Raw genomic sequence first — 25,229 nt, 5'->3', positions numbered from 1 at the left:
TTTAATATCTAAGGGTTTGTTTGATCGGACAATACTTGGTAGCCCTTGGTGGCACATAACACACACACACGGGAGGCAATGCGGTTGGATCTTTAAGTGACGATGATCCAACACCCACACCAGAAAATCATTTAATCTATCTGTCTATAGTTATTCAAGGGCAAGAGATAAAGTTAATGAGAATGGATGCCCCTAAGCCTTTCCTCGTCAATAGCAGAAGAAGTTAGGAATGAACTATGGAGAGTAAAGGCCGCTCATAGCTCACTCTAGAACCAACCCATCACCTAGGAAGAAATGAACTTACCTGTTTACCGATGATCCATTTACAACATCCTCATTTAAGATGATAGGGAGTTTATATCCATCTCAGGTATTTGGTAATAGTTCATTCAAGCTTCCAGACCACGACGAGGTGACACAGATCCAGGCACTAGTGGAGGTTACCTGAGGGTGTGAGAGGGGGGAGAGGGGTGAGAGGGGGTATAACAAAACATAAAGTTAAGGTAGAAGTATGTGTGTGTTTGTCCTCCACACACACACACACACACACACACACACAGAGAGAGAGAGAGAGAGAGCTAAGTAAATACAAATACAAAGTAAAAAACATGAACTCTGGTCAAGAAGAACTGAAAATGGAGAGACCTGGTAGTTATAGCATTAGTAAATATGACAAATTTGGTGGCAAGAGGAACCGGTATGGCCAGTACAAGGACAGAACCAGACAATGTGATGTAGTCGTGGCCAGAATTAGGCTAGGACACAGACACATATGGTAAGGTTAGTTAGACTGTACCCATACCGGAACACTCATCATGTAAACTTTGTAGTAAATCGACTCTGTTATCTCCTGTTGTGTGTGAACCTCTGTCCTGTGTGGCAGTGAACAGTGGCAGCATTCTCAGTTTAGACAAAATATTATCCCTCAGTCTTGCCTATAAAGATGTTAAACTACAGACAGAGAAATCAGTCACATATCTACGAGAGAGAGAGAGAGAGAGAGAGAGAGAGAGAGAGAGAGAGAGAGAGAGAGAGAGAGAGAGAGAGAGAGAGAGAGAGAGAGAGACTTTACTGAGGAGTGACCTCACACACTACCGGGTACTTCCTAGTCAGCTCATCTCTCTCTCTCTTTCCTTCCTTCCTTTTGTGTGCACTCGCGAGTTGCATATGTTCATCCATATCAATGTATAACTTATATTCATCTCAACAGTGCACACAAACACAAACAACAACAACAACAACAACAACAACAAAAATAACAGTAACCGCAAGAAGAAGAGGAAGAAAAAGAAGAGTCTACTGCATCAAAACACACACACACACACACACACACACACACACACACACACACACACAACAGTTTTCCCGAGATAAATACACCTTTCCAACAACCTCTCCCTCTCTCTCCCTCTCCTCCCTCTCCCCTCCCTCTCCCCCCACCTCTGTTGCAAGATACCTGGCATTCCGTCGTGTCCAGACCTTAGTTGCGAGGGAGTGTATCGCTGAGGCAGTAAAGATGTTTGATGAAAATTCAACTCTCAGGGATCCATCACCAGAGGAGGAAGTAGAAATTGAAATAAGAGACTTGATTGATTGGCCACAGGTAAACAGGTACAGGTGTGTGTGGGGGGGGGCAAGGAGATGTGTATGTTTTGGCGATGTATGACTGTTGATGTTTATGTGTGTGTGTGTGTGTGTGTAGTTTTACTCGTAAGGATTTAACTATGTACACACAAACTAACAGGCAGCTATTATTGTTGTTATTATTATTATTATTATTATTATTATTATTATTATTATTATTATTATTATTATTATTACAAACCATCATCATCATCATCATCATCATCGGGACTTCAGGTGAAAGTCATTAATTCACACCTTCACTCTCTATCTAGCGTTGGTCATTACCTGGGCAATTAGTTTATCAAATACCTACCTGAAGTCACCTGCAGCAAGAAGGGAATATTAAAAATCTGTGTCTGTCTGTCTTGGATGAAAGCCTCACCTACATGCATCCACAATCATCCAACTTAAACCTCCCCATATTCTTCTAAGCTTACTAATTATATCATCCATCCATCCATCTAACCACTCATCCACTCATTCATCCATCCATCCATCCATCCATCTAACCATTCATCCATTCATCCACTCATCCATCCATTCATCCACTCATCCATCCATTCTGTGAGGACGATGGTTTAATCCTTTGCTTTCTCTCTGTTTTCTTTTTCCTTTCTTTCCACTTCCTCTCTCTCCCTTACCTTCCTATCCCCTCCCCTTCCTTCCCTTTCTCCTCACACCTCCTTTATTTCCTTCCCTCCCTCCCTACCATGGCTTCTCCTTCTCCCTCTCTTCTTCTTCTTCTTCTTCATCTTTTCCCCTCTCCTCTCCCTTTCCTTCTTCCATCTCTCTCCCCCACCTCTTTTTCTTCTTCCCTCCCTTTCCTCCTTCCTCCCTTCCTTCCCTCCTTCCCAAACTACCTCATTCCTACACGTCTAATTTCCCTTCTTTCCTCCCTCTCTCCCTCTCCTCCTTCCATCCCTTCCTTCCTCCTCCTCCCTCCTTCCTCCCTCCCTCCTCCTTCCCTCTTGTCCCCTCGTTGGAATGTATTTAGTAAAGACTTAACCATGTCCTCGTACGTTGTGTGTCAGGCTATTTGTCAGGAGGCGTGGATTAGTTCTCCTGTGAGGGTGAGGAGGCGTGGGGGAGTCGTGGAGTGTTGTTGACTTGAGGAGGCATGGAGAATTATGGGAGGCGTGGGGAGTCGTGGGTGGTGGCTTGGGGAGGCATGGAGAATTATGGGAGGCGTGGGGAGGCGTGGGTGGTGACTTGGGGAGGCGTAGAGAATCATGGGAGGCGTGGGGAGGCGTAGGTGTGGCGTGGGGAGGCGTAGGTGTACTCAATTGACAGCCTAGGATGACGTTTGGTGAGGTAATTGACTCAGGTAAAGCCTCCCATTGTTCCTCTGTGGGGGATTAGGGATTAGTTTATTTACCTCGTCAATCTCAATCGCCTAGTGACCACAAGGGGGAGCTTAAATGAGATTGGAGATGAGATTAGCTGGGGATTATCTTCTATGTATTACCAATCCTATATGTATAGCCAAATGTATACATATATTCCCAATCTTATACATGAATTTCCAATCTAATATGTATTACTAATCATAAATGTAATTAATTAGCTAATCATAAGCTGTTTAAGATTAATTACATTTGAAGGAGGTAATTAAGGGAGGGAGTTATTATAGTAAAGGTAAATTACTTAATATTAATTAACCTGTGGATTTTGGGTTACAGTTCTGGGTTCGAGTCTTAGCTGGTCCTCAAGTGTGGATTCAGAGGTTGGAGGTCAAGAGGAGGAATTGTCTCAACCTCCAACCTCCAGCCTCTAGCTTTATCCTCCACCACCCACCTCTACCCTCCACCTACACCCCTACCCCCCCACCCCCACCTCTACCCTCCATCACCCCCCCCCCACTCATTATTGGCTATACCTCAACTCTAAAATCATTTCATCTATATCCATCAATAATTTATATCTGCCATTTAAAAACGAATCCTTTTCAGTAACAATATACTCGTGTATGGTATATACCCACCCAGTGTGTATACCTGTAAACATACCCCTGTGTATAGTTTACGTTATAGATTACAAGTGGGTAGGTGGATAGTAGACTAATGACTAGGTACTAGGCATCCAACAGTAGCTATTAACAGTAAAATACTAGTAGAACTATACCCATACCCAACCCCCCCCCTCCCCTACTGCTGGGTCAAAGGTCACTCATCAGATTCCTATAGGGTAGTTAGATAAAGGGATTAACAATCTATGCCCCAGCGATGACCAGTTGACATAAGAACCAAAATAGAAATATCTTTGCCTAGTTCTAGATATACCCAAAAAAGTTACCGGAACCACTGGGTATTTCTGGGTACTTAACTAGGAACTAACACAGTAGCTAGTAAAAATCAAAACCTTAATGGCCCTGTAACCAATTAGACTCGAGCCCTCAACTAGCATACTAATAGTTACCTTGTTGTCATTGATTGAGAGAGATGGCTAAAATAGGCTCTGGTTAGTTATTAGTGCTAGTTAATAGGTAATAAATAGTTTATACCAGGGATTAGGTTTAACCCTTTAGGTGTGATGGTTTAACCCTATAAAAAATGAGAGTTTAAACCTTGGAGGATGGTGTTTTAAACCTTGGAGCATGATGGTTTAACCCTTTAAGAACGATGGTTTAACCCTTTAATGATGATGGTTTAACCCTTGGAAGATAATGATTTAAGAAATGAGGAGGATGTTTTAAACCTTTAGAACCGATATTTTAACACTTCTTGACGAGGATTAAACCCTTTAAGAGACTCTATGATGTAACCCTTTCAAAACCATCCCTTAACCCTTTGAGGAGGAGAGTATAAACCATTCGCCCTCAAAAGGTTTAAACCACTTGTCCTCAAAAGGTTTAAGCCATTCGTCCTCAAAGGTTTAAGCCATTCGTCCTCAAAGGGTTAAAAACCACTCGTCCTCAAAGGCTTAAACAACTCGTCCTCAAAGGGTTTAAACCACTTGTCCTGAAAGGCTTAAATAACTCGTCCTGAAAGGCTTAAATAACTCGTCCTCAAAGGGTTAAAACCACTCGTCCTCAAAAAGGTTAAAAACACTCGTCCTCAAATGGTTTAAACCACTCGTCATCAAAGGGTTAAACCATTCGTCCCCAAAGGTTTTAAACCACTCGTCCTCAAAGGTTTAAACCACTTGTCCTCAAAGGGTTTAAACCACTCGTCATCAAAGGGTTAAACCATTCGTCCTCAAAGGTTTTAAACCACTCGTCCTCAAAGGTTTAAACCACTCGTCCACAAAGGGTTAAACCACTCATCCTCAAAGGGTTTAAACCAATCGTCCTCAAAGGGTTTAAACCACTCGTCCTCAAAGGGTTAAATCACTCGTCCTTAAAGGGTTAAACCACTCATCCTCAAAGGGTTAAACTACTCGTCATCAAAGGGTTAAACCATTCGTCCTCAAAGGTTTTGAAATCACTGTCCCTCAAAGTGTTTAAACTGACTTCCGTCCTCAAAGGGTTTAAACCACTCGTCCTCAAAGGTTAAACCACTCGTCCTCAAAGGGTTAAACCACCCATCCTCAGTAAAGGGTTAAACGCATTTGTCATCAAAGGGTTAAACCATCTGTCCTCAAAGGTTTTAAATCACTCGTCTCAAAGGTTTAAACCAATTTCCGTCCTCGCATGTTTAAACCCCACTCAGTCCTCAAAGCGTTTAAGGCTTTCACTCGTCCCCTAAAGGTTTTAAAACCACTTTGTCCTCTCAAAGGGTTTAAAACCACTCTGTCCTCAAAGGTTTAAACCACTTCTATCGTCAGTTGGTTAGTTTCATTCGTCCTCAAAGATTTTAAACCACTTCATCCTGAAAGGTTTAAACCACTGTCCTCAAAGGGCGTTTAAACCACTCGTCCTCAAAGGGCTTAAACCACTCGTCATCAAAGGCTTCTAAAACCACTCGTCCTCAAAGGGTTTAAAACCACTGTCCTCAAGGTTTAGTAAACCACTCGTCCTCGCCGGCTTAAAACCATTCGTCCTCAAGAAACCACTCGTCCTCAAAGGATGGTTTATCTGTCCTCAAAGGTTTAAGCCACTCGTCATCAGCGCTGGGTTTAAAACCACTCGTCCTCAAAGGGTTAAAATCACTCGTCCTCAAAGGGTTAAAATCATCTGTCCTCAAGGGCTAAAACCACTCGTCCCTCGCTACGAAACTGACTCGTCATCGTTGTTAAACCACGCGTCCTCAGTGCTTTAAACTCACTGTCCTCAAAAGGGTTTAAAACCACTGTCCTCAAAGGGTTTAAAACGACTCGTCCTCAAAAGGTTGCAAACCACCTGTCCTCAAAGGGTTAAACCACTTCATCCTCTATGGGTTAAACGATTCTGTCTTCAAGCGTTAAACCACTCGTCCTCGTAAGCGGCTTAAACCACTCATCCTCAAAGGGTTAAACCAATCATCCTCAAAGGGTTAAACCACTCGTCCTCAAAGGGTTAAACCACTCTTCATCAAAGGGTTAAACCACTCATTCTCAAAGGGTTAAACCACTCATCCTCAAAGGGTTAAACCACTCATCCTCAAAGGGTTAAACCACTCCTCATCAAAGGGTTAAACCACTCATCCTCAAAGGGTTAAACCACTCGTCCTCAAAGGGTTAAACCACTCATCCTCAAAGGGTTAAACCACTCATCCTCAAAGGGTTAATGAGCTGAGTATGACTTTCGTAAACCAATGGTCAAGTCAAGTCTCTCCAAACAGGTTTTTTTTTAACAATGATTTAAATCCCATATATCTCCCCCGACCCTCTTATGTGTGTGTGTGTGTGTGTGTGTGTGTGTGTGTGTGTGTGTGTGTGTGTGACCACCTGTTTCCTAATCTAACCTAACCGTAAGGAGAGAGGTAAAGAGAGAGAGAGAGAGAGAGAGAGAGAGAGAGAGAGAGAGAGAGAGAGAGAGAGAGAGTTTTCAGAAGGCTCTCTGATGAGGGCATTAATCTACCTCCTCTCATGATGCAACGATCCAACAATATTTTACGTCTGTTGAGTTTGTTGTCAATTTTTTTTTCTAAAGAAATTGATTTATTGTTTTGATTTTTGGTGTTGGATTACGTATCATGATGGTACATACATACATACATACATACATACATACATACATACATACACACACACATACATACATACATTCACCTATGCCTCCCCCACCTGGTCTTCCTCCCTAAATGCCACACAACGTAAACACCTAGAAAAAGTGCAAAAGAGGGCATGCAAGATTATTCTCTCCCCTTCCTACTCCACATATCAAGAAGCGCTCAACACACTGACCCTTTCGACTCTCACTGACCATCACCACGACCTCATCTGCAAATTTGGTAAGAAGCTTCTACACCATCCCCGACACCGGCCCCTACTACCACCTGAGATCCCTTGTCCGAGAATTGCTGTTCGACACCACAACCGCATCCAGCCCATACGTGCACGAACTGATCGCTATAAGAACAGCCCAGTCCCAACCATTGTAAAAATTATCAATAACTTGTAATAAATCAGTGTATTCACTCCCAGTAAACACTGCTCCTTACACTGTCACTATGTTGAAATGAACTGTAGTTTGAGCTTTTCCCCATCTAGTTATTATATGTCTCATTTGTGTCACTTATGTTACTTGTATATTATTTGTAATTTCGTAACCCATTCCCAAATATGTAACTGTATATTTTTCAGCCTTCTGGCTGCCAAGCTCTTTTCAATAAACCGTTAATTATTATTATTATTATTTATTATTAAAACAACAAAGACAAAGACTTCATAACTCTCTCTCTCTCTCTCTCTCACACTTTTATAATGTCACTGTTGCACCACCCCCCCCTCCTCCCCCCTCCTCCCCCCCTCCCCCTCCCCGATTTCTTCAGATTTTCACCTCCTAATCCAGCCCGATTTATGGTCACGCTGAAGACCTCACACTAGTCATATCAAGCCTAAATGTGACCCATTATTCTCCCTGACATCCTTGACCTTTGACCTGACACCTTCAACACCTCGTAAAATTATCGAATTACGGAGGGTTGTTAAGACGGGGGGTGTTGTAGACCTTATGGGGGAGAGAAGAAGAGAGAGAGAGAGAGAGAGAGAGAGAGAGATTTGGTAGGAAATGAAAGTTAACAAAAGCAAAATTCATAAATTGTTAAAAAAAATGCCTTTCTATTTTCTACCTTCAATTTTGTCTGTCTGTGTCTGTCTGTGTCTGTCTGTCTGTGTCTGTCTATCTCTTGTCTGTCTGTCTGTCTGTGTCTGTCTGTGTCTGTCTGTCTGTGTCTGTCTATCTCTCTGTGTCTGTCTCTCTGTCTATCTGTCTGTTTGCTCTAATCATCAAGGTTACCTGCTGGAGGGAAGGGGGAGGAGGAGGAAGAGGGGGGGGGGAAAGGGGAGGGAGGGTGGCAGGGGAGAGGGAGATTGAAGAGAGAAATAGGTGAATGATAATGAGTGATGATGATTAAAGGAAAGAAGGTAAGAGGAGAGGGAGAAGAGGAGGAAGGAAGGGAGAGGAGGATTGTATTCACTTTCCCCTCCTCCTCCCTCCCCTCTCCTCTCCCCTCAGAGATGAGCGCTTGCGATAACTCACTGAGATGCTGCAAGATAACACGGTACTAGAGGCTTGTGGAGAACTCTATTTTCTTTGGGAGAGAGAGAGAGAGAGAGAGAGAAAGAGAGAGACCATTTCTACATATCCATAAAAAGTGTGTGTGTGTGTGTGTGTGTGTGTGTGTGTGTGTGTGTGTGTGTGTGTGGTGTGTGTGGTGTGTGTGTGTGTGTGTGTGTGTGTGTGTGTGTGTGTGTGTGTGTGTGTGTGTGGTGTGTGTGTGTGTGTGTGTGTGTGTGTGTGTGTGGTGTGTGTGTGTGTGTGTGTGTGTGTGTGTGTGCGTGTGTGTGTGTGTGTGTGCGTGTGGGGGGTATCATCATTACTGGGTGACCTGGGTGAGTGCCATTTCCCGTCTCAGGTTCATTCTCGGGATCACCTGACCTTGACCTCTTGACTAGGCACAGGGACGACGGAGAAGGAAGGAAGGGAAGGGAAGGAAGGAAGGAAGGAAGGAGGTCTGATCGTTCCTTCCTGATGATGAGAACGAGAAAGTACTGACCAGGGTAAACTCGACCCTGGGGACCTGAGTGGGGTGGGGGTGGGGTGGGGTGGGTGGGGTGGGGTGGGTGGGGTGGGGTGGGGTGGGTGGGGTGGGGTGGGGTGGGGGGGCGGAGAGGGTAGGGGATGGGTACGAGAGATGAATGATGGGGATAGGTAGGGAATAGGTGGAATGGGTATAAGAGTTAAACGGAAAGGAAGGAAGTGGGATGGGAAGAGAGGAAGAATGTAAGAAGAGAAGAGGAAGAGAAAGAATAGAAAGATAAATAGGACAAAGAAGGTGGAACACGGAATAAGAGACCAAAAAAAAGGGAGAACTAGTAGAAGAAAAAGAAGAAGAATGAGGAAGAGGTGGAACAGGAAGAGGAAGAAGGAACAGGGATAGAGACGCAAACTTAAGTAATAAAAATATATAATAAATCTCCACTCTCTCACTCTCTCTCTCTCTCTCTTGTTTGTCGGTCTGTCTCTTTTTTCTGTACCTCTGTTTCTCTCTCTGTCTATTTGTCTGCCTGTCTATCTATCTGCCTGTCTATATGTCTGTCTATCTCTCTTCCTCTCTGTTTCTTTCTCTGTCTATTTGTCTGTCTGTCTATCTATCTGCCTGTCTATATGTCTGTCTATCTCTCTTCCTCTCTCTCTGTCTATTTGTCTGTCTGTCTATCTATCTGCCTGTCTATATGTCTGTCTATCTCTCTTCCTCTCTCTCTGTCTATTTGTCTGTCTGTCTATCTATCTGCCTGTCTATATGTCTGTCTGTCTGTCTGTCTCTCTCTCCACCTCTCTCCCTCCCACCATTCATTTTTCACGGTTCGCTCATCAGTAAATTCTAACACACACGTTTCCCCCATCACAACAATCACTAACCTAGACCAACCGTGTTATTTCCCTATAAAACTGACAACTCGCCTTTATTTTTTTCCCCCTTTTTTTCCCTAGCGTCCATCAAAGGTAGGTATTATTTCCCCGCCACATGATACCTTGAGTTAATAATTCCCTGAGACTGACGATGATTAGGGGAAGATTATCCTAAGGTGTTGTGTACACTTAGTAATATGCGCAGTGTGATAACGTCTGAGTACATTGGTGAAATCTACTACTACTACTACTACTATTACTACTACTACTATTACCATTGACTATTCACTATTTATCATTTATTGTTATTTGTTATCTATTCTTGTTATTACATCATCTATCATTATTATCTATTGACATCTTTTACCCACCATCTACCACCACCACCACCACCATCACTCACCACCCACAACCACCACCACTCACTATAACCCACCAACACCCACCACAACCCACCGTCACCTCACCCACCACCACAGCCCACTACACACCCACTACCATCACCTCACCACCACCGTCACCTCACCCACCACCACAGCCCACCACAGCCCCTCTACCCCACCGTCCTCACCCACCACCACAACCCCACCACCACCACCGTCACCTCACCCACCACCACAGCCCACCACAGCCCACTACCACCGTCACCTCAACACCTAAACCGTAAAGAATATAAACAAATGTATTCTTTTGTTTTTTTTATTGTTTTTTTTAAATTGCAATTTTTTCTGTTTTAATTCAAGCTTTTGTAGACGATGGTTTAAGTTATATAACCCTTTGTAGACGATGGTTTAACTCTTATAGCTTAAACCATAGTTCTGACATGGGTTTATAAGTTAAGTATTCTAAGTGTTTTACTCTCACTTAGAAATATTATTATACTTTTCAATACTTTTTTCAAATCAATGAATTTTCCCAGACAAAAGTATCAGTAACTGTTTTATTGTAGTTTCAAAACCTTTTACATATTATATACTTTTACAGGTCCACCAACACAAATTACCAAATTTCTTTTTTATTCATACATAAATCACTATAACAAATTTCAATATCATTCCACAATCTAACTTTTGTTTATCTCTTGAAATTACAAAATAAATTCTTAAACTTTTAGAAAATTTCGATACGATTTTCAAACCATATTTTTTTTTTGGCCCCTTGTAAGACGACGCACCACCACCACCACACTCTCCACCACCACACTCTCCACCAACCACACTCACCACCGCCTCACCACCAGCCACCTCCACCACCACCTCACCACCACCCACCTCTCCACCACCACACTCTCACCACCCCTGCCTCTCCTACACACTCACCCCCTGCCCTCACCTGGCCACACTCACCAGCCACACTCTCACCACACTCTCCACCAACCACACTCTCCCAACCATACTCACCACCAACCACACTCTCCACCACCACACTCTCCACCAACCACACTCTCCACCAACCACACTCACCACCAACCACACACTCCACCAACCACACTCTCCACCACCACACTCTCCCGACACACTCATTATTAACATGTTGGAGAGCTCGCTAATTGCACTCCCATTAATTAACCAGAGAAACGACCCCGATCAAGAGAGGGACTTTTGACTGACGCTAAACATCCTTGAGAACGTTAATATCTTGACCCCCAGGTGATTATGGACGACTGAGGTAGAAGGAAAGAAAGAAAAAAAAAAGAATTAAAATCCTTGAAGAGATCAAATCAGCAGTGATGGACAGACTCGTGCCTAAACTACCCTGTCTGTGACCCTTACTGTGGCTCTGCTTGTGTGTGTGTGGGTACGGTATTTATTTCCCAGCAAGAGGTTAGGATTTTTTTTTTTATGGCGGACCAGCGTTTGTCTTACCTCGTTAAGTAGTTCCCCGTTAAACAAGAGTCTTTCCTCGTTAAGCAATAGAAAATAAGAGCTGATAAATTAGAAGTAAGCAGAAAACTAAAAACAGACACTAGTCAAGCTAAGGTCTGCCATGATGAGCTGTATCGAGCAAAACACGACCAACAGACTAAGGTTAACATGTAAGTTCCTCTGGCAATATGACCATCATGCTGGAAAGTGAACAACACGATAACTAAAGTGTGTGGCCAGATCAATAGCCACACACTAGAACACTATATCCTAGACTTTGAGATAATATAAACCTTTTAGTGATAGGTCCAAGTATATGACAAGACGCACAACACGTCATCTCTAATGGCAAGATAGCTGTTGTATTAAGGCTGTACCCATATTATGTACCTAGTAGCCAAGTTAACCTCTATGTAAGAAACTAAACAAATAATGCAATGAAAACACTCTGTAGCATTCAACTCCATAGTATCCTGATCATTGGGGGTTCGATATATAACCTTTGTGACCTCTTGACCTCTTGGCCTCTGCTCTGTAATCCTTTTTTGCACTATCACTCAAAGGATATGGGGGGTACACAGTAAATTAACCGCTGTCTGAGGCAAAAAACAATAACAACATCACACAAACTCAAGATAGATTATCCCACCAACCAAATGCCTTCACCATCAAGCAACAGTCCCCTCTCCGTCAAGCAACAGTGTCCCCTCCGTCAAGCAACAGTCCCCTCTCCGTCAAGCAACAGTCCCCCCCATCAAGCAACAGTCCCCTCTCCGTCAAGCAACAGTGTCCCCTCCGTCAAGCAACAGTCCCCTCTCCGTCAAGCAACAGTCCCCTCTCCGTCAAGCAACAGTGTCCCCTTCGTCAAGCAACAGTGTCCCCTCTCCGTCAAGCAACAGTGTCCCCAGAGTCAAGCAAGCAGACAATCCAGCAAGGGCGCCCATGACACAGGCAGTCCCTCATGCAGCTCACTAATGAAGCAATTGATGGAGGAGTCACAGGAGATGACTCTGATCCAGCGAGAAGAAACACTGTATCGACCTGATCTTCTCACAATGAACCTCCTCAAGCGAAAAGGAGGAGGAAGAAGAAGAAGGAGAGAGAGAGAGAGAAAAAAAATTGTGATTGTCATTTCTCTTGATCAAATAGCGTCTAGGATCCTTCAGGACTACGACTTCAGGAACACCGACACCTTCAGGATCTTCAGGATATGCAGCAGTGAGTACCTAAGGACGAGGGTGTAATAGGAAGTGGTGTAAACAATCCTCCATAATGGCCCCTTCAGGAGGACTCAAAAGATATGATTGACGTTTTCCCTGACCGAGCAACGTTTAGGATCCCTCAGCACAAAAGGATATGCAACTGTGGGTACCTAAGGACATGACTGATTAAACATGATGTGATCTGGACAGTCATTCATACTGACCACCTGCAGACAAAAAAAATATATAATTGTAAATTTTTCTTCGCCAAACAGAGGTCGAATTTTTTTAGCACTTCAAGGACATCATCATCCTCATCATCATCATCATCTTCATCATCATTATCATCAATATCACCACCACCAGCAATAAAAGACGACCCTCTCCCCGAATCCACCTCTAGCCACCCCCACCTCTCCATTGAGTACCTCCTACCTGTGTGATGTCATAAACCACAGGTGTACCCAAAAGCGTCACGTCAAGGCTGATGGTCAGGGGAGAGTGAGGCAGCCTCCTGGGTGTTATATTCACACATAATATTGACAGCTCTGAAGGTTCTTGCTCACTAATACGACAATTTGATGGGTTATAGATTTTTACTTAAGTTTCCCATGTTTTTGTTATTTTGCTGTTTTCTTTGCTAGGGTGTACTTGTATATAATGACTTCTAAGCACATACATATACAGTAAATGCACCCAGGCACATCAAAATACACACACACATACAGACACTCGCATACACTCTCACACACACACACACACACACACACACATTTTACTAAGTGTACATACAGTCTCTCTCTCACACACACACACAATACTCAAACCTAAAAAAAAACCCATATCGAATGACCCAAACAAAATAAAACAAACAAACAAAAGCCAGAACTACCTCCTTACTACCCACAGATGCCACACGTCCCTATATGGTCAGACCCCAGAGAGTCGTCCCAGTATTACCAGACATAGAACACCAAAAAAAAAAACCTTACCTACCCCTCAGTCGACTATGTTTGAATCAAGTCGTTTAGGAAAGAAAATCACAGAAGCGAATGTAAAGTATTTGTGTTTGTTGTGTGCTTGTGAGGTGATAGTGGTAGTGAGGGTCGTTTAAGGGATTTTGGGGCGGGATTTAGGGCGGGATTTTGGGTGGGATTTTGTGGTGGGATTTTAGTCGTCTGAGATAGAATTTGGGGAGTTTTTTGGTTGAATATTTTTTTATGGATTTTAGGTCGTTTTGGGTTGGAATTTTGCCTTTGGGGGTGATTTTTGGTAATTTAGGAAGGGATTTAAGTTATTTAAGACGAGATTTTGGTGTTTTTTCCGGTATTTTAGTCGTTTTTAGGAAGATATTTTGGTGGGAGGTTGTGGGATTTCAGTCGTCTTTGGAGGGTTTTAGGTCGTTAAGTTGTATTTTTTTTTCATTTCGATTAAATTTCGTTAGCGAGAGGTTAAATGAGGTTAGGTTATATCATCTTGAGTTAGGGAAGTTTCGATTAAGTTAAGCTAAGTTCATTTAAATTAGACTAAGTTAAGGATGAGGTTTTAAGTTAGATTAGGTCATAACAGTTTAAGTTAGATTAGGTCACGGCAGTTTAAATTAGATTAGGTCATAGCAGTTTAACTTAGATTAGGTCATGGCAGTTTAAGTTAGGTCAAGTAACCAAATTTTCTCGTGGCGGGAATAATGTCCATATACCAATCGCTTATAACTTGGCATCCAGGCACCGGGAGCTCTCAGTGGGAGTGAATTATTATCCCCGGTTCACTGAGTCACTGAGGGTTCGAATCAGCTCTTCGTAGGCATGACAGATGAGCGGGGTTCCTGGGGTTCCTGGGGCTCCGTGAAGCAGGTTCAGGGGCGTACGAGACTTCGAATCCCAGGGGGGTCGTCAAGAGCATGCCGAGTCAACAACACGAGGGATGAGTAGCCTAACTCTAGCCTGTTCGCTGCCTGCTCATATCCTGCCTGTCTTGATTTCTGCCTGTTACAAACCTGCTCTGAACCTGTGTGAGCCTGTTTGAATCCTTTATGTCAAGCTTCTCCTAAAGGGTTCTCGAAATATCTCAACCAAATCTGTTCGAGAATTGATTCATTTCCTTCTGATCTTGTTAGAAACCTGAGTGAAACCTAAGCTAGTTTCTCTAACCTCTCTGAAGAACAACCGAGACCTGTTATCTGGTGTTACGAACCTAAATGACGCCGAGTTCGAAACCTGTTCACTTATGCTTCGAAACTGCCATTTAATTGTTCAAGACCTTTTTACCACTGCTACGAGCGAGCCTACCACTATTATACCAAACCTGCCACATAGTTATTCGAAACCTGTTCATTGTTATTTCGAACCAATCAAATACTTATTCAGAGCCTTTTCACTGCTGTTTTAAACCCACCACGTAGCTGTTCGAAGCATGTACACCGCTGCTTCGAACCTACCAGATACTAGCAGCTCTAAGACACTGCTTCACTCCCACCAGAAACCTGTTTTGAAACCTTCTACATGTTTTTTGCGTGTTTTTGTCTGGCCATGTCTGCTGAGTGTATGTGAAACAAGAGAACCACCGTAAGCTGTTGCATCACCGACCACAAATAGAACTCCTTGGAACTCACTGTAAAAAAAACCTAAACATATCTACATCTGCTGTAATATAAGTTGCTGTTTCTTATAAGGGTGTCGGTAGATAGGTGAGTTACAGGAGTGAGAGTTACAGGAGTGAGGGTTGAGAGATTACAGGAGTGAGAGTGACAGGAGTGAGAGCTACAGGAGTGAGGGTTGAGAGTTACAGGAGTGAGAGTTACAGGAGTGAGAGTTACAGGAGTGAGAGTTACAGGAGTGAGAGTTGAGAGTTACAGGAGTGAGAGTTACAGGAGTGAGGGTTGAGAATTACAGGAGTGAGAGTTACAGGAGTGAGAGGTACAGGAGTGAGGGTTGAGAATTGCAGGAGTGAGAGTTACAGGGTGAGGGGTTGAGAGTTACAGGAGTGAGAGTGACAGGAGTGAGACTACAGGGTGAGGGTTGAGGTTACAGGTGAGGGTTACAGGGTGAGAGTTCAGGAGAGGTTGAGATTACAGGAGTGAGAGTTACAGGGTGGGGTGATTCAGGGAGGGGGTGGGGGTGAGAGTTACAGGAGTGAGGGTTGAGAGTTACAGGGTGAGAGTGACAGGAGTGAGAGCTACAGGAGTGAGGGTTGGGTTACAGGAGTGAGAGTTACAGGAGTGAGAGTTACAGGAGTGAGAGTTACAGGAGTGAGAGTTGAGAGTTACAGCACATAGTTGAGTTACAGCACATAGTTAAGTGCCCAAAATCCCTCTCAACTACCCAGCACCCCTCTCAACTACCCAGCATCCTCTCGCCTACCTAACACCCCCTCTCAACTACCCAACATCCCTCTCACCTACCTAAAACCCCCTCTCAACTACCCAACACCTCTCTCAACTATCCTCTCACCTACCTAAAACCCCTCTCAACTACAACACTCCTCTCAACTACAACACCCTCTCAACTACCCAACATCCCTCTCATCTCTACCTAAACCCCCTCTCAACTACCCAACACCCTCTCAACTACCAACACCTCTCTCACCTACCAACACCTCTCTCCAACTACCCAACCCTCTCAACTACCCAATATCCCTCTCACCTACCTAACACCCCTCTCAACTACCCAACACCTCTCTCACCTACCCAACACCTCTCTCAACTACCCAGCATCCCTCTCACCTACCTAACACCCCTCTCACCTACCCAAGACCCCCTCTCAACTACAACACCCTCTCAACTACCCAACACCCTCTCACCTACCCAAGACCCTCTCAACTACCCTAACCCTCTCAACTACCCAACACCCCTCTCAACTACCCAACATCCTCTCAACTACCCAGCACCCTCCTCAACTACCCAGCACCCTCCTAACTCCCCTCTCCAGCATCCCCTCTCACCTCCCTCTCCTCACCCAACATCCCTCTCACCTACCTAAAACCCCTCTCAACTACTACCCCTTTCTACCCAACACCTCTCTCAACTACCCAGCATCCCTCCTACCCAGCACCTAACACCCCCTCTCAACTACCCAGCATCCTCTCACCTACCTCACCCTCTCTCAACTACCCAACACTCCCCTATCCCTCTCACCTACCTAACACCCTCTCAACTACCCAACACCCCTCTCAACTACCCAGCATCCTCTCACCTCTCTCAACTACCCAACACCCCTCTCAACTACCCATCACCTCTCCTCACCTACACCCAACACCCTCTCACCCACCCAACATCCCTCTCACCTACCCAACATCCCTCTCACCCACCCAACACCTACCTACCCAACACCCCTCTCAACTACCCAACATCACCTACCTAACCTCCCATCCTCTCACTCCCACCTCTCAACACCTCTCACCTACCCAACATCCCTCTCACCTACCCAACATCCCTCTCACCTACCCAACATCCCTCTCACCTACCCAACATCCCTCTCACCTACCCAACATCCCTCTCACCTACCCAACATCCCTCTCACTTACCCAACATCCCTCTCACCTACCCATCCCACTAGCTCCCAGCACCTGACAGAACCTAGGAAGGTGTGTGAAGGTCGACCGGTCATCTCAATCGTTTATCAACCGGAGTTCTACGATGCTACGGCTCTATTTGTCCGTCCTGTGGTCCGGTCGTCGAGGATTGCCGGATACTAGCCGGTCGAGAAGAATGGGGGGAATGGGGACTGAAATGTGGAAGAGAAGGATGGGGAGGAATGGGAATGGGGATGGGGATGGGCGGTATTTTTTATCACTGACCCCTTCCAGATGCTAAGAATGGGTATGGTGATGGGGGATGGAAGGATAGGATGTATCCCATTCCCCATGCATGAAGGAGGGGGAGGAGGAGAATATACACCTCCATCTCTCCCTCCTCCTCATTTTCTTTCCTCTTCTTCGTCTATCCCTATTCCCCATTATTTGTATGCATGGGGGAGGGTGTCGTTACCTCTAAGACCCACCCTGTTTACCTAGGAATTTATGGGGATTATGTAAATTTCTTGATCAACTTTTCCTTTCTGGTTACTCTCCTCCCCATTCCCCCATTCCCCCATTCTACTCTTTCTCCCATCTTCTTTTTCTCTCCCTTTAATTATCTTCATTCCTCTCCCCATTCTTATTCTCTTTACTTTCTCTCTCCCCTTCACCATCCCCTCCCTTTCCTTCATTTCTTCCTTCTCCGTCTTACGTCTCTTCTCTCTCTCTCTCTCTCTCCCTTTTCCCATCCTCATTGCCTCTCCCACCCTCCTTTACCACCCTCTCTCTACCCTTCCTCCCCTCCCTCCCCTTTCCTTCCCATCATCCCATCCTATCCAATCCATTCATGGGAAGGATGGAGGGGTTTCTCTCTCCTTCCCTCATTAATGGGTTTAAAACATCTTTATTGTACATCTTAAGGGGGGGGGGGTGGTAGGAGGGTAGAAAGATGCGCCATTAATAGTGGAAAGGAACTACAACAGGTCTATGTGGCTTTAATGGTGTCATGGTGTCGTGTTATGGTGTCATGTTATGGTGTAATGTGTTATTCTATGTTGTATTGAGACGCATACATTTAGTGTTGAGAAAATGTATTGTGGCGCTGTAGAGGAGATTGTTATGTTAGCTGAGCCATTATTTCCATTCTCCATTGTTTACTGAGACACTATATTCAGCTGTGTTATGGTGCTATGGTGTTATGGTGTTATGGTGTTATGGTGCTGAGGTGTTATGTTGATGCATTATGGTACTATGGTGTTATTTTTTTATTTACTCTGCTGTGGTGTACTTTATGGTGGTGTGTTATGGTGCTGTGGTGTGGTGTAATGAGAGGCAGTTGGCACAATACCAAGAGGCGAGCCAAACAACCTTGTCATGACGTCACAGTGGCTATATAAACACCGTAAACACCGTACACACACACACACACACATACACACACACACACACACAGACACACACACACACACACAGACACACACACACACACACACACACACACACACACACACACACACACACACCTGAATTATAGCATAGGGTAAATCAGAATATCCAAACTCAGGTGACGAAATTAACAAAGAGGCCAGGTAAACTCTCCTCCCACCCCCACCACCCCCACCACAAACCCACCTCCTCCCCCCATCTGAACACACACGTAACCTCATGACCCCTTTGGGCATCTAAATCCCCCTTCCCCCTTCCCCCACCATTCCCCTCCCCCTCCCCCCTCCCATGTCAATAAATAAGGTAAGCGCAATTGAGTAGCCCGTCCAAGGAAGCACTAGGGGAGCCATTTAACAAGCCGTGGGAGACTAAGGAATGGGGAGAGGCTTGTGGGTGGTCACTAGGATGAGATGTATGGGGGTAGCGGGAGGAGCAGCACTCATGGGGGAGAAGGGTGGTGGGAGGTGAGAGGTGGGGGTGGAAGGGAGATGGAGGTGGAGGGGGAGGTTGGAGGTAATGTGGAGGTGGTTATAGGTCACTGTATTGATGAAAGGTAACGAGAGGTAACGAGAGGTAACGAGAGGTAACGAGAGGTAACAAATATGGACCCCCAAAAATTCAGAAAAAAATGAGAAAATTAGATAAACAAAGGCTAAATAAAAGTAAAAAAAAAATACCTGATACAGAATAGATAAAGAAAGAAATAAACAAACAGAAAAAAAAATAAAAAAGTAAAAAAAACAATTCATAAACAACAACAACAAATAAATAAACAACAACAACAAATAGGTAAACATAACAATGAATAAGGTAACCGAGGTAAAGGTAAATGATGGGAGAAATTACCTTAATGAGCTTCTTTAAAGAGTGTTCTCACATCTGCACTTAACACAAAAAATATAACTTACGATCCTTTTAAGAATTCGTGGGCTAAGGTTCTTCACGCTCAGCTGTTTTCTACTGACTGCTTTATGGCGTATGAAAGGCGCCGCTGATTGGAGGAGAGAGGAGAGAGTCTATGTATGTGTGGCATGTGTGTGTGTGTGTGTGTGTGTGTGTGTGTGTGTGTGTGTGTGCACTGGCAGGGGAGCCGGCCAGGGGTCCCTAATCTTATTGACCAGTTAAGTAGTGTCCAGCCTCTCTCTCTCTCTCTGTCTCTCTCTCTCTCTCTCTCTCTCTCTCTCTCTCTTCTCCCATCTATCTATCTGGGTAAATGTGTGTTTTCCTGTTTATCTGTCTGTCTGTCCCTATCTGTCTGTCTATCTGTCTGTATATGTCTCTCTCTCTCTGGGTGTGTCTGTCTGTCCTGTCTGTCTCATTGTGTCTGGGTGTGTCTGTCTGTCTGTCTGCTGTGTGTCTGGGTGTGTCTGTCTGTCTGTCTGCTGTGTGTCTAGGTGTGTCTGTCTGTCTGTCCTGTCTGTCTGTTTCTCAAGATTGTATCACCAGTCATCTGCCCACATTCGTCTTCAGGTCCGGAAGGGAGGGAGGGAGGGAGGGAGGAGGGGGAGGGAGGGAGGGAGGAGGGAGGGAGGGAGGGAGGGAGGAGGGAGGAGGAGGAGGAGGGAGGAGGAGGGAGGAGGAGGAGGAGGAGGAGGAGGAGGAGGAGAGGACATGGGCCTTGAGTTATTATGCAGGAGGAAAATGGGTAGAGATGGGAAGAGGAGAGAGAAAGGGGAGGAAGAGATTGTGAAAAGGAAGGACCCCAGGGAGGGGGTAACGAGAGATAAGGATGGAGGAGGGAGAGTAAGACCCAGGAGGAGAGAGGGTAAAGAAGGGATATGGGAAGGGATGGAAGGAGAAGAGGGAGGAAGGAGCAGGGAGGGAGGTAAAAGAGGGATAGGGAGACGGAAGAGGGAAAGGAGAGAAGGAGAAAGATAGAAGATAATATGTTACGACGGTCCATAATGGTAACATACTGAAGGTTGACCTCCATATGGGTGTGTGTGTGTAACAATAATAATGTGTGTGTGTGTGTGCGTGTGTGTGTGTGTGTGCGTGTGTGTGTGCGTGTGTGTGTGTGTGTGTGCGTGTGTGTATACGTATCTTCCCATGTGTCTATCTCGTGTTGACCAAATTAACAACACCTATTTCGAAACACATGATTCGATTCAGGAGTCGAACAAATCCCTCCACGTTTCGAACAATTGATTCACGTTTATTAACAAAGTGACTCCATGATTCAGGAAGAGAACTCAATGTCTATAATTCGAACAGGAGAAACACCATTCGAACAGTGTGTCTCTCTCTCTCTCTCTCTCTCTCTGGAGCCTGGAACACCCTTTACCATTGGTCAGCATCAGGTCCAGCTCCGTCCAGCACAATATCCTGGATCACCAAAGGTCACTGAAACCTGAATTAGCTTGTACATCAGCCTCCCATTTTCTATATCTTAATCGTTTGTGTGTGTGTGTGTGTGTGTGTGTGTGTGTATGTGGGTTGCTGGCTGCTGGGTTGCTGGGCTGGATTGGTTGCTGGCTGGTCGGTCGGTCGGGTCGGTCGGGTCGGTCGGTCGGTCGGGTCGGGTTGTTAATGGTTGGTTGGGTCGGTCGGGTCGGTCGGTCGGGTCGGTCGGTCGGTTGTTGAAGGTTGAAGTTGAAGATGGCTGGCTGTTGTTGGTCGGGTCATCGGTTGGGTTGCTGGTCGGTCGGTTGGGCTGGTCGGGTCGGTCGGGTCGGTTGGTTGGTCGGTTAATGTCAACGAAGGTTGCTGGTTAATGGGTCGGGTCGGTCGGGTCGGGTCGGGTCGGGTCGGCCGGTCGGTCGGGTCGGTGGGTTGGGCCGGGCTAGTCAGCTCAGCCTGGGTCAGCTCTACTGGTCAAGGTTGGTTGTCAGATGCAAACATTAATCTTAAGCCAGAGATTTTGAGAGATAGAGAGAGGAAGAGAAACAAATAGAATGAGAAAGACAGAGAAAGAGAGAGAGAGAGAGAGAGAGAGAGAGAGAGAGAGATAAGAAGAAAAACACAAAAAAAGAGAAAAAGAAAAAAATAGAGAAAGAAATTGAGAGAAAGAATATGAAAATAATGAAACACACACACATAAGTATACGTACATGATTTAATAGTGTACATATTCGTGTGTGTTTTTTAAATACCATACATACGAGTACAAACATACATACATACATACATACATACATACGAGTACATACATACATACATACATACATACATACATACATACATACATACTCTCAAATAATCGTAAGTTAAAACGCCTCTCATAACACACTTAAGGTAACACTCAAAGGTTAATTCTCAAAGGCACTTAAGTGAATAATTTCCTCCTACGTGAAGACTTAAGTTACGACACAGAGGCGATAGACAAAAATGGTGTCAAAATTGCACTGAGACTCGACTGCAGGGAGCCTGATTGGAGGGTGATTAGAGTCTCCAGGGTACGTGTGGGTAGTCCCAGTCAGACCGACGTGCGATCAGCCAATCATGTCATCTGTAACACACACACACACACACACACGGTGAAGGAGGAAGGGACAGACAGACAGACAGACAGACAGACAGACAGACAGACAGACAGACAGACAGAGAGAGAGAGAGTACTATTTTACGAGTATCCTGCGTGAGGGAGATGAAGACTTGACCATGACCACTTCTGTTAGGCTGTGTCTGTGGTGTGTCTCTGAAGCTGTGTCTGTGATGTGTCTCTGAAGCTGTGTCTGTGATGTGTCTCTGAAGCTGTGTCTGTGATGTGTCTGTGAAGCTGTGTCTGTGATGTGTCTGTGAAGCTGCGAAAAGATTACGAGATTATTTCAATGAAAATGGCGACAGATAAGGCGAAGACTCCACAGAAAACGACAATAGTTTTGGGTAAGAGGAAGTCGTCACAGAAAACGACATCATACCAGGGGGAAGTCGTCACAGAAAACGACATCATACCTGGAAGAAGTCGTCTCAGAAAACGACCCCGGACTAGTATCTCTAAAACACTTCTACAAAGTTCCTCATTAGACAACGAACCAGTACACTCCCACGACCCTCAGACGCGATGAACTGATAAAGAAATCCGCTAAGTCGAGGTCATGTTGTTGAGGTATAGACCGGGTCTCCTCAGTTCCCTTGATACATTAGACAGGACTGACCACTGAGCTGTATGGCCAAGTGCTGTGACTTATTATATTGGCGCGTAGCTCACGTCCGGCGCTCGTTTAAGTGCGCCTGTTTATATTAATGCGACTCGGACACACTGCGCATAAATTATCCCCCATAGTGCGCGAGATGAAGTTCCCTTCGTGATATTTTAAACTGGAGGACTCGGTGACTCGCGTGGATGCATTATTGGAACGTCTTATTCCCGCCAGAGACCAAACCAGATTAACAACAAGGACTCGGGGTATTCAAAGGCAGTTGTGCTTATCTTCCGACCTCAAATCTAATTCACCAAAGTTTTCATGTAATAAATTCTTCCCTTAACTGAGGAGTGAAGGTGAGTTGAACCATGAATCCTGAAAAGGTATTAAGACAATTTCAATCTTCTCTAAATAACAAGACGATCATGTATCTATCTGACCCACTTATTCTATACAAAGATTCTTAAAAGTTCCTACCTTAGAGTTTTACCTTAACTGGATATACGATCGTGTTTCTATTTGATAAACTTTAACTTACGACAAAAATCCTGTTTCTCAATAGATCTTACGTTAATTTTCTTCCCTCCTGTATTTAGTTATCAAAGAATAAATGTAGTGGATTACGTTTTGTAGATCAGGAATTGAAAGGCGAAAAACTTAAGTTGTAAAATGATAAAGAAATTCGTTTAAAAGATGAGACAGAGACTTGTGAGAGGAGGAGAGGAGAGGAGAGAGAGCTGGATAGAGAAAGAGCAAAAGAAGAGAAGAAGCACGTACAGACAGACAGACAGACAGGGAAGGGGAGTTGACGAATAAAGAAAGTTGCTGAAATTACCTGAAATTGATTGATTTGGAAGACACAGGTGTTAAGGACCCTTGCGTATGAATTGATTAAGCAATTGGGAGCAACTTTTGAGAGATAACTGATGGAACATTTGGATTGTCTGTCCGTTTGTCTGTCCGTTTGTCTTTCTGTCTGTCTTTTTCTCTCCTCTCTTTTGTTATTTCCTCGTCTCTTACTTTTTTGTTTTATTCTTTCATGTTATTTCTTTCACACACACACACACACACACACACACACACACACACACACACACACACACACACACACACACACACACACACACACACACACACACACACACACAGCTGGGAGACTCACAGAATGGGTGTCAGTGTTACATTATTGGTACTATTTTGTTCCTCCACAGCCCTCTATGGCCCTCCACAGCCCTCTACAGCCCTCCATGGCCCACCACAGCCCTCCATGGCCCACCACAGCCCTCCATAGCCACTGTGTCCCAACTTGGTTCCATCAAAAAGAAAACCACGACCTCTCCACGACTCCCAAAATCTCTTCAAAACCTCAAACTGTACACAACCACCCAAACAACCTCTCACAATTTCCCCCCAAAACACCCACTACAACCCCTCCAATCTCTCCTCCAAATCCCACAACCCCACAACCTCCCTCAAACCATCCAACACCGCCCAAAACCCACACAAAACCTCCAAAAAAATCCCACTACAACTTCTCCCCCCCCCTCCTTCCTCCTCCTCCCCCACACGACTAGTTACCCCAAAACCACATCACGACTCCTTCACGACCTCTCCACGACCCCCGACCGAAGACCACCCTGGAGATTAACTGCTCTCCTTATGCCATCAACCCACACGTTTACCTGTATGTCGTGACGTCTAACACACAGGTACAAGTCACTGCTGTAGATGGTGGTTCGATCCTTGCTAATATATGTTGATGGTTCTTTTATTTCAGCGTGGAGTACTTGTCTTTCTGCCTGGGGGGGGTGGGGTGAGGGGGGGTGAGGTGGGGGGAGGTAAGGAGGGGAAGGGTGGTGGGGGTAGGAGGTAGGTGGAGAAAGGGGGGAAAGAGGGAAGAAGAGGTATAGGAAGATGAAGAGGAGGGATAGGAGAGGCGTGATGAATAGGAAGTGAATCCTAGGAGGTAAGGAGGAAGTTTGTTTGTCTTCCTCATACATACATACATACATACATACATACATACTTACATACATACATACATACATATAAACATACAAACATACATGATATTCCACTGATGATATTTTATGTACTAGTGAATATGTACAGTTAATTTTATTGGCTCAGGTAGACGTGAGGTGCATCTGGTGGTCTCTCTCTCTCTCTCTCTCTCTCTCTCTCTCTCTCTCTCTCTCTCTCTCTCTCTCTGTTTTGCCGTCTCTCTCTACCTGTCTGTTTTGTGTCTATGTCTGTCTGTCTGTAAATTATAGAAACACAGAATTAAATAAAAACAAGATAAATAAATAAAAGGAAAAAACAAGAAAAAACAAGAATAAAGATTAAAAAATAAATAAAATAAATAAATAAAACCCACTAAATTCGATGTCTGAGAAATTGAAGAAGAGAAAAGAGAAAATCAGATAAAGAAAGGAATAAGAATAATGACCAATAAACCTGCCCACAGTAAAAGCAATAAAGAGTGTGAATAAAACCTTGATAAGCAGGTTTGGTTAGGTTAGGTTAGGATAGGTTTAGGTTAAGATTTGGTTAGGTTAGG

The 25,229-nt window shown here is 44.6% G+C and overlaps 1 protein-coding gene across 1 annotated transcript in view; it reads left to right on the top strand.

Annotated features, from left to right (window-relative positions):
• Window positions 1–12,080: 12,080 nt before the first annotated feature.
• The window catches only part of LOC121878666 (proteoglycan 4-like), a 124,385-nt gene continuing 111,236 nt past the window's right edge, over window positions 12,081–25,229 (top strand). Inside the window, exons 1-2 of the mRNA XM_042384987.1 lie at window positions 12,081–12,375; window positions 12,574–12,642. Of these exons, the coding sequence (XP_042240921.1) occupies window positions 12,081–12,375; window positions 12,574–12,642 (364 nt within the window). The remainder of the gene's footprint in view (window positions 12,376–12,573; window positions 12,643–25,229) is intronic.

This window comes from Homarus americanus, unplaced genomic scaffold (genome assembly GCF_018991925.1).
Source record: "Homarus americanus isolate GMGI-L3 unplaced genomic scaffold, GMGI_Hamer_2.0 scaffold769, whole genome shotgun sequence".
Classification (NCBI taxonomy): Eukaryota; Metazoa; Arthropoda; class Malacostraca; order Decapoda; family Nephropidae; genus Homarus; species Homarus americanus.
The sequence above is the reverse complement of the archived record's forward strand: the minus strand, read 5'-3'. Positions and strand labels throughout refer to the sequence as shown.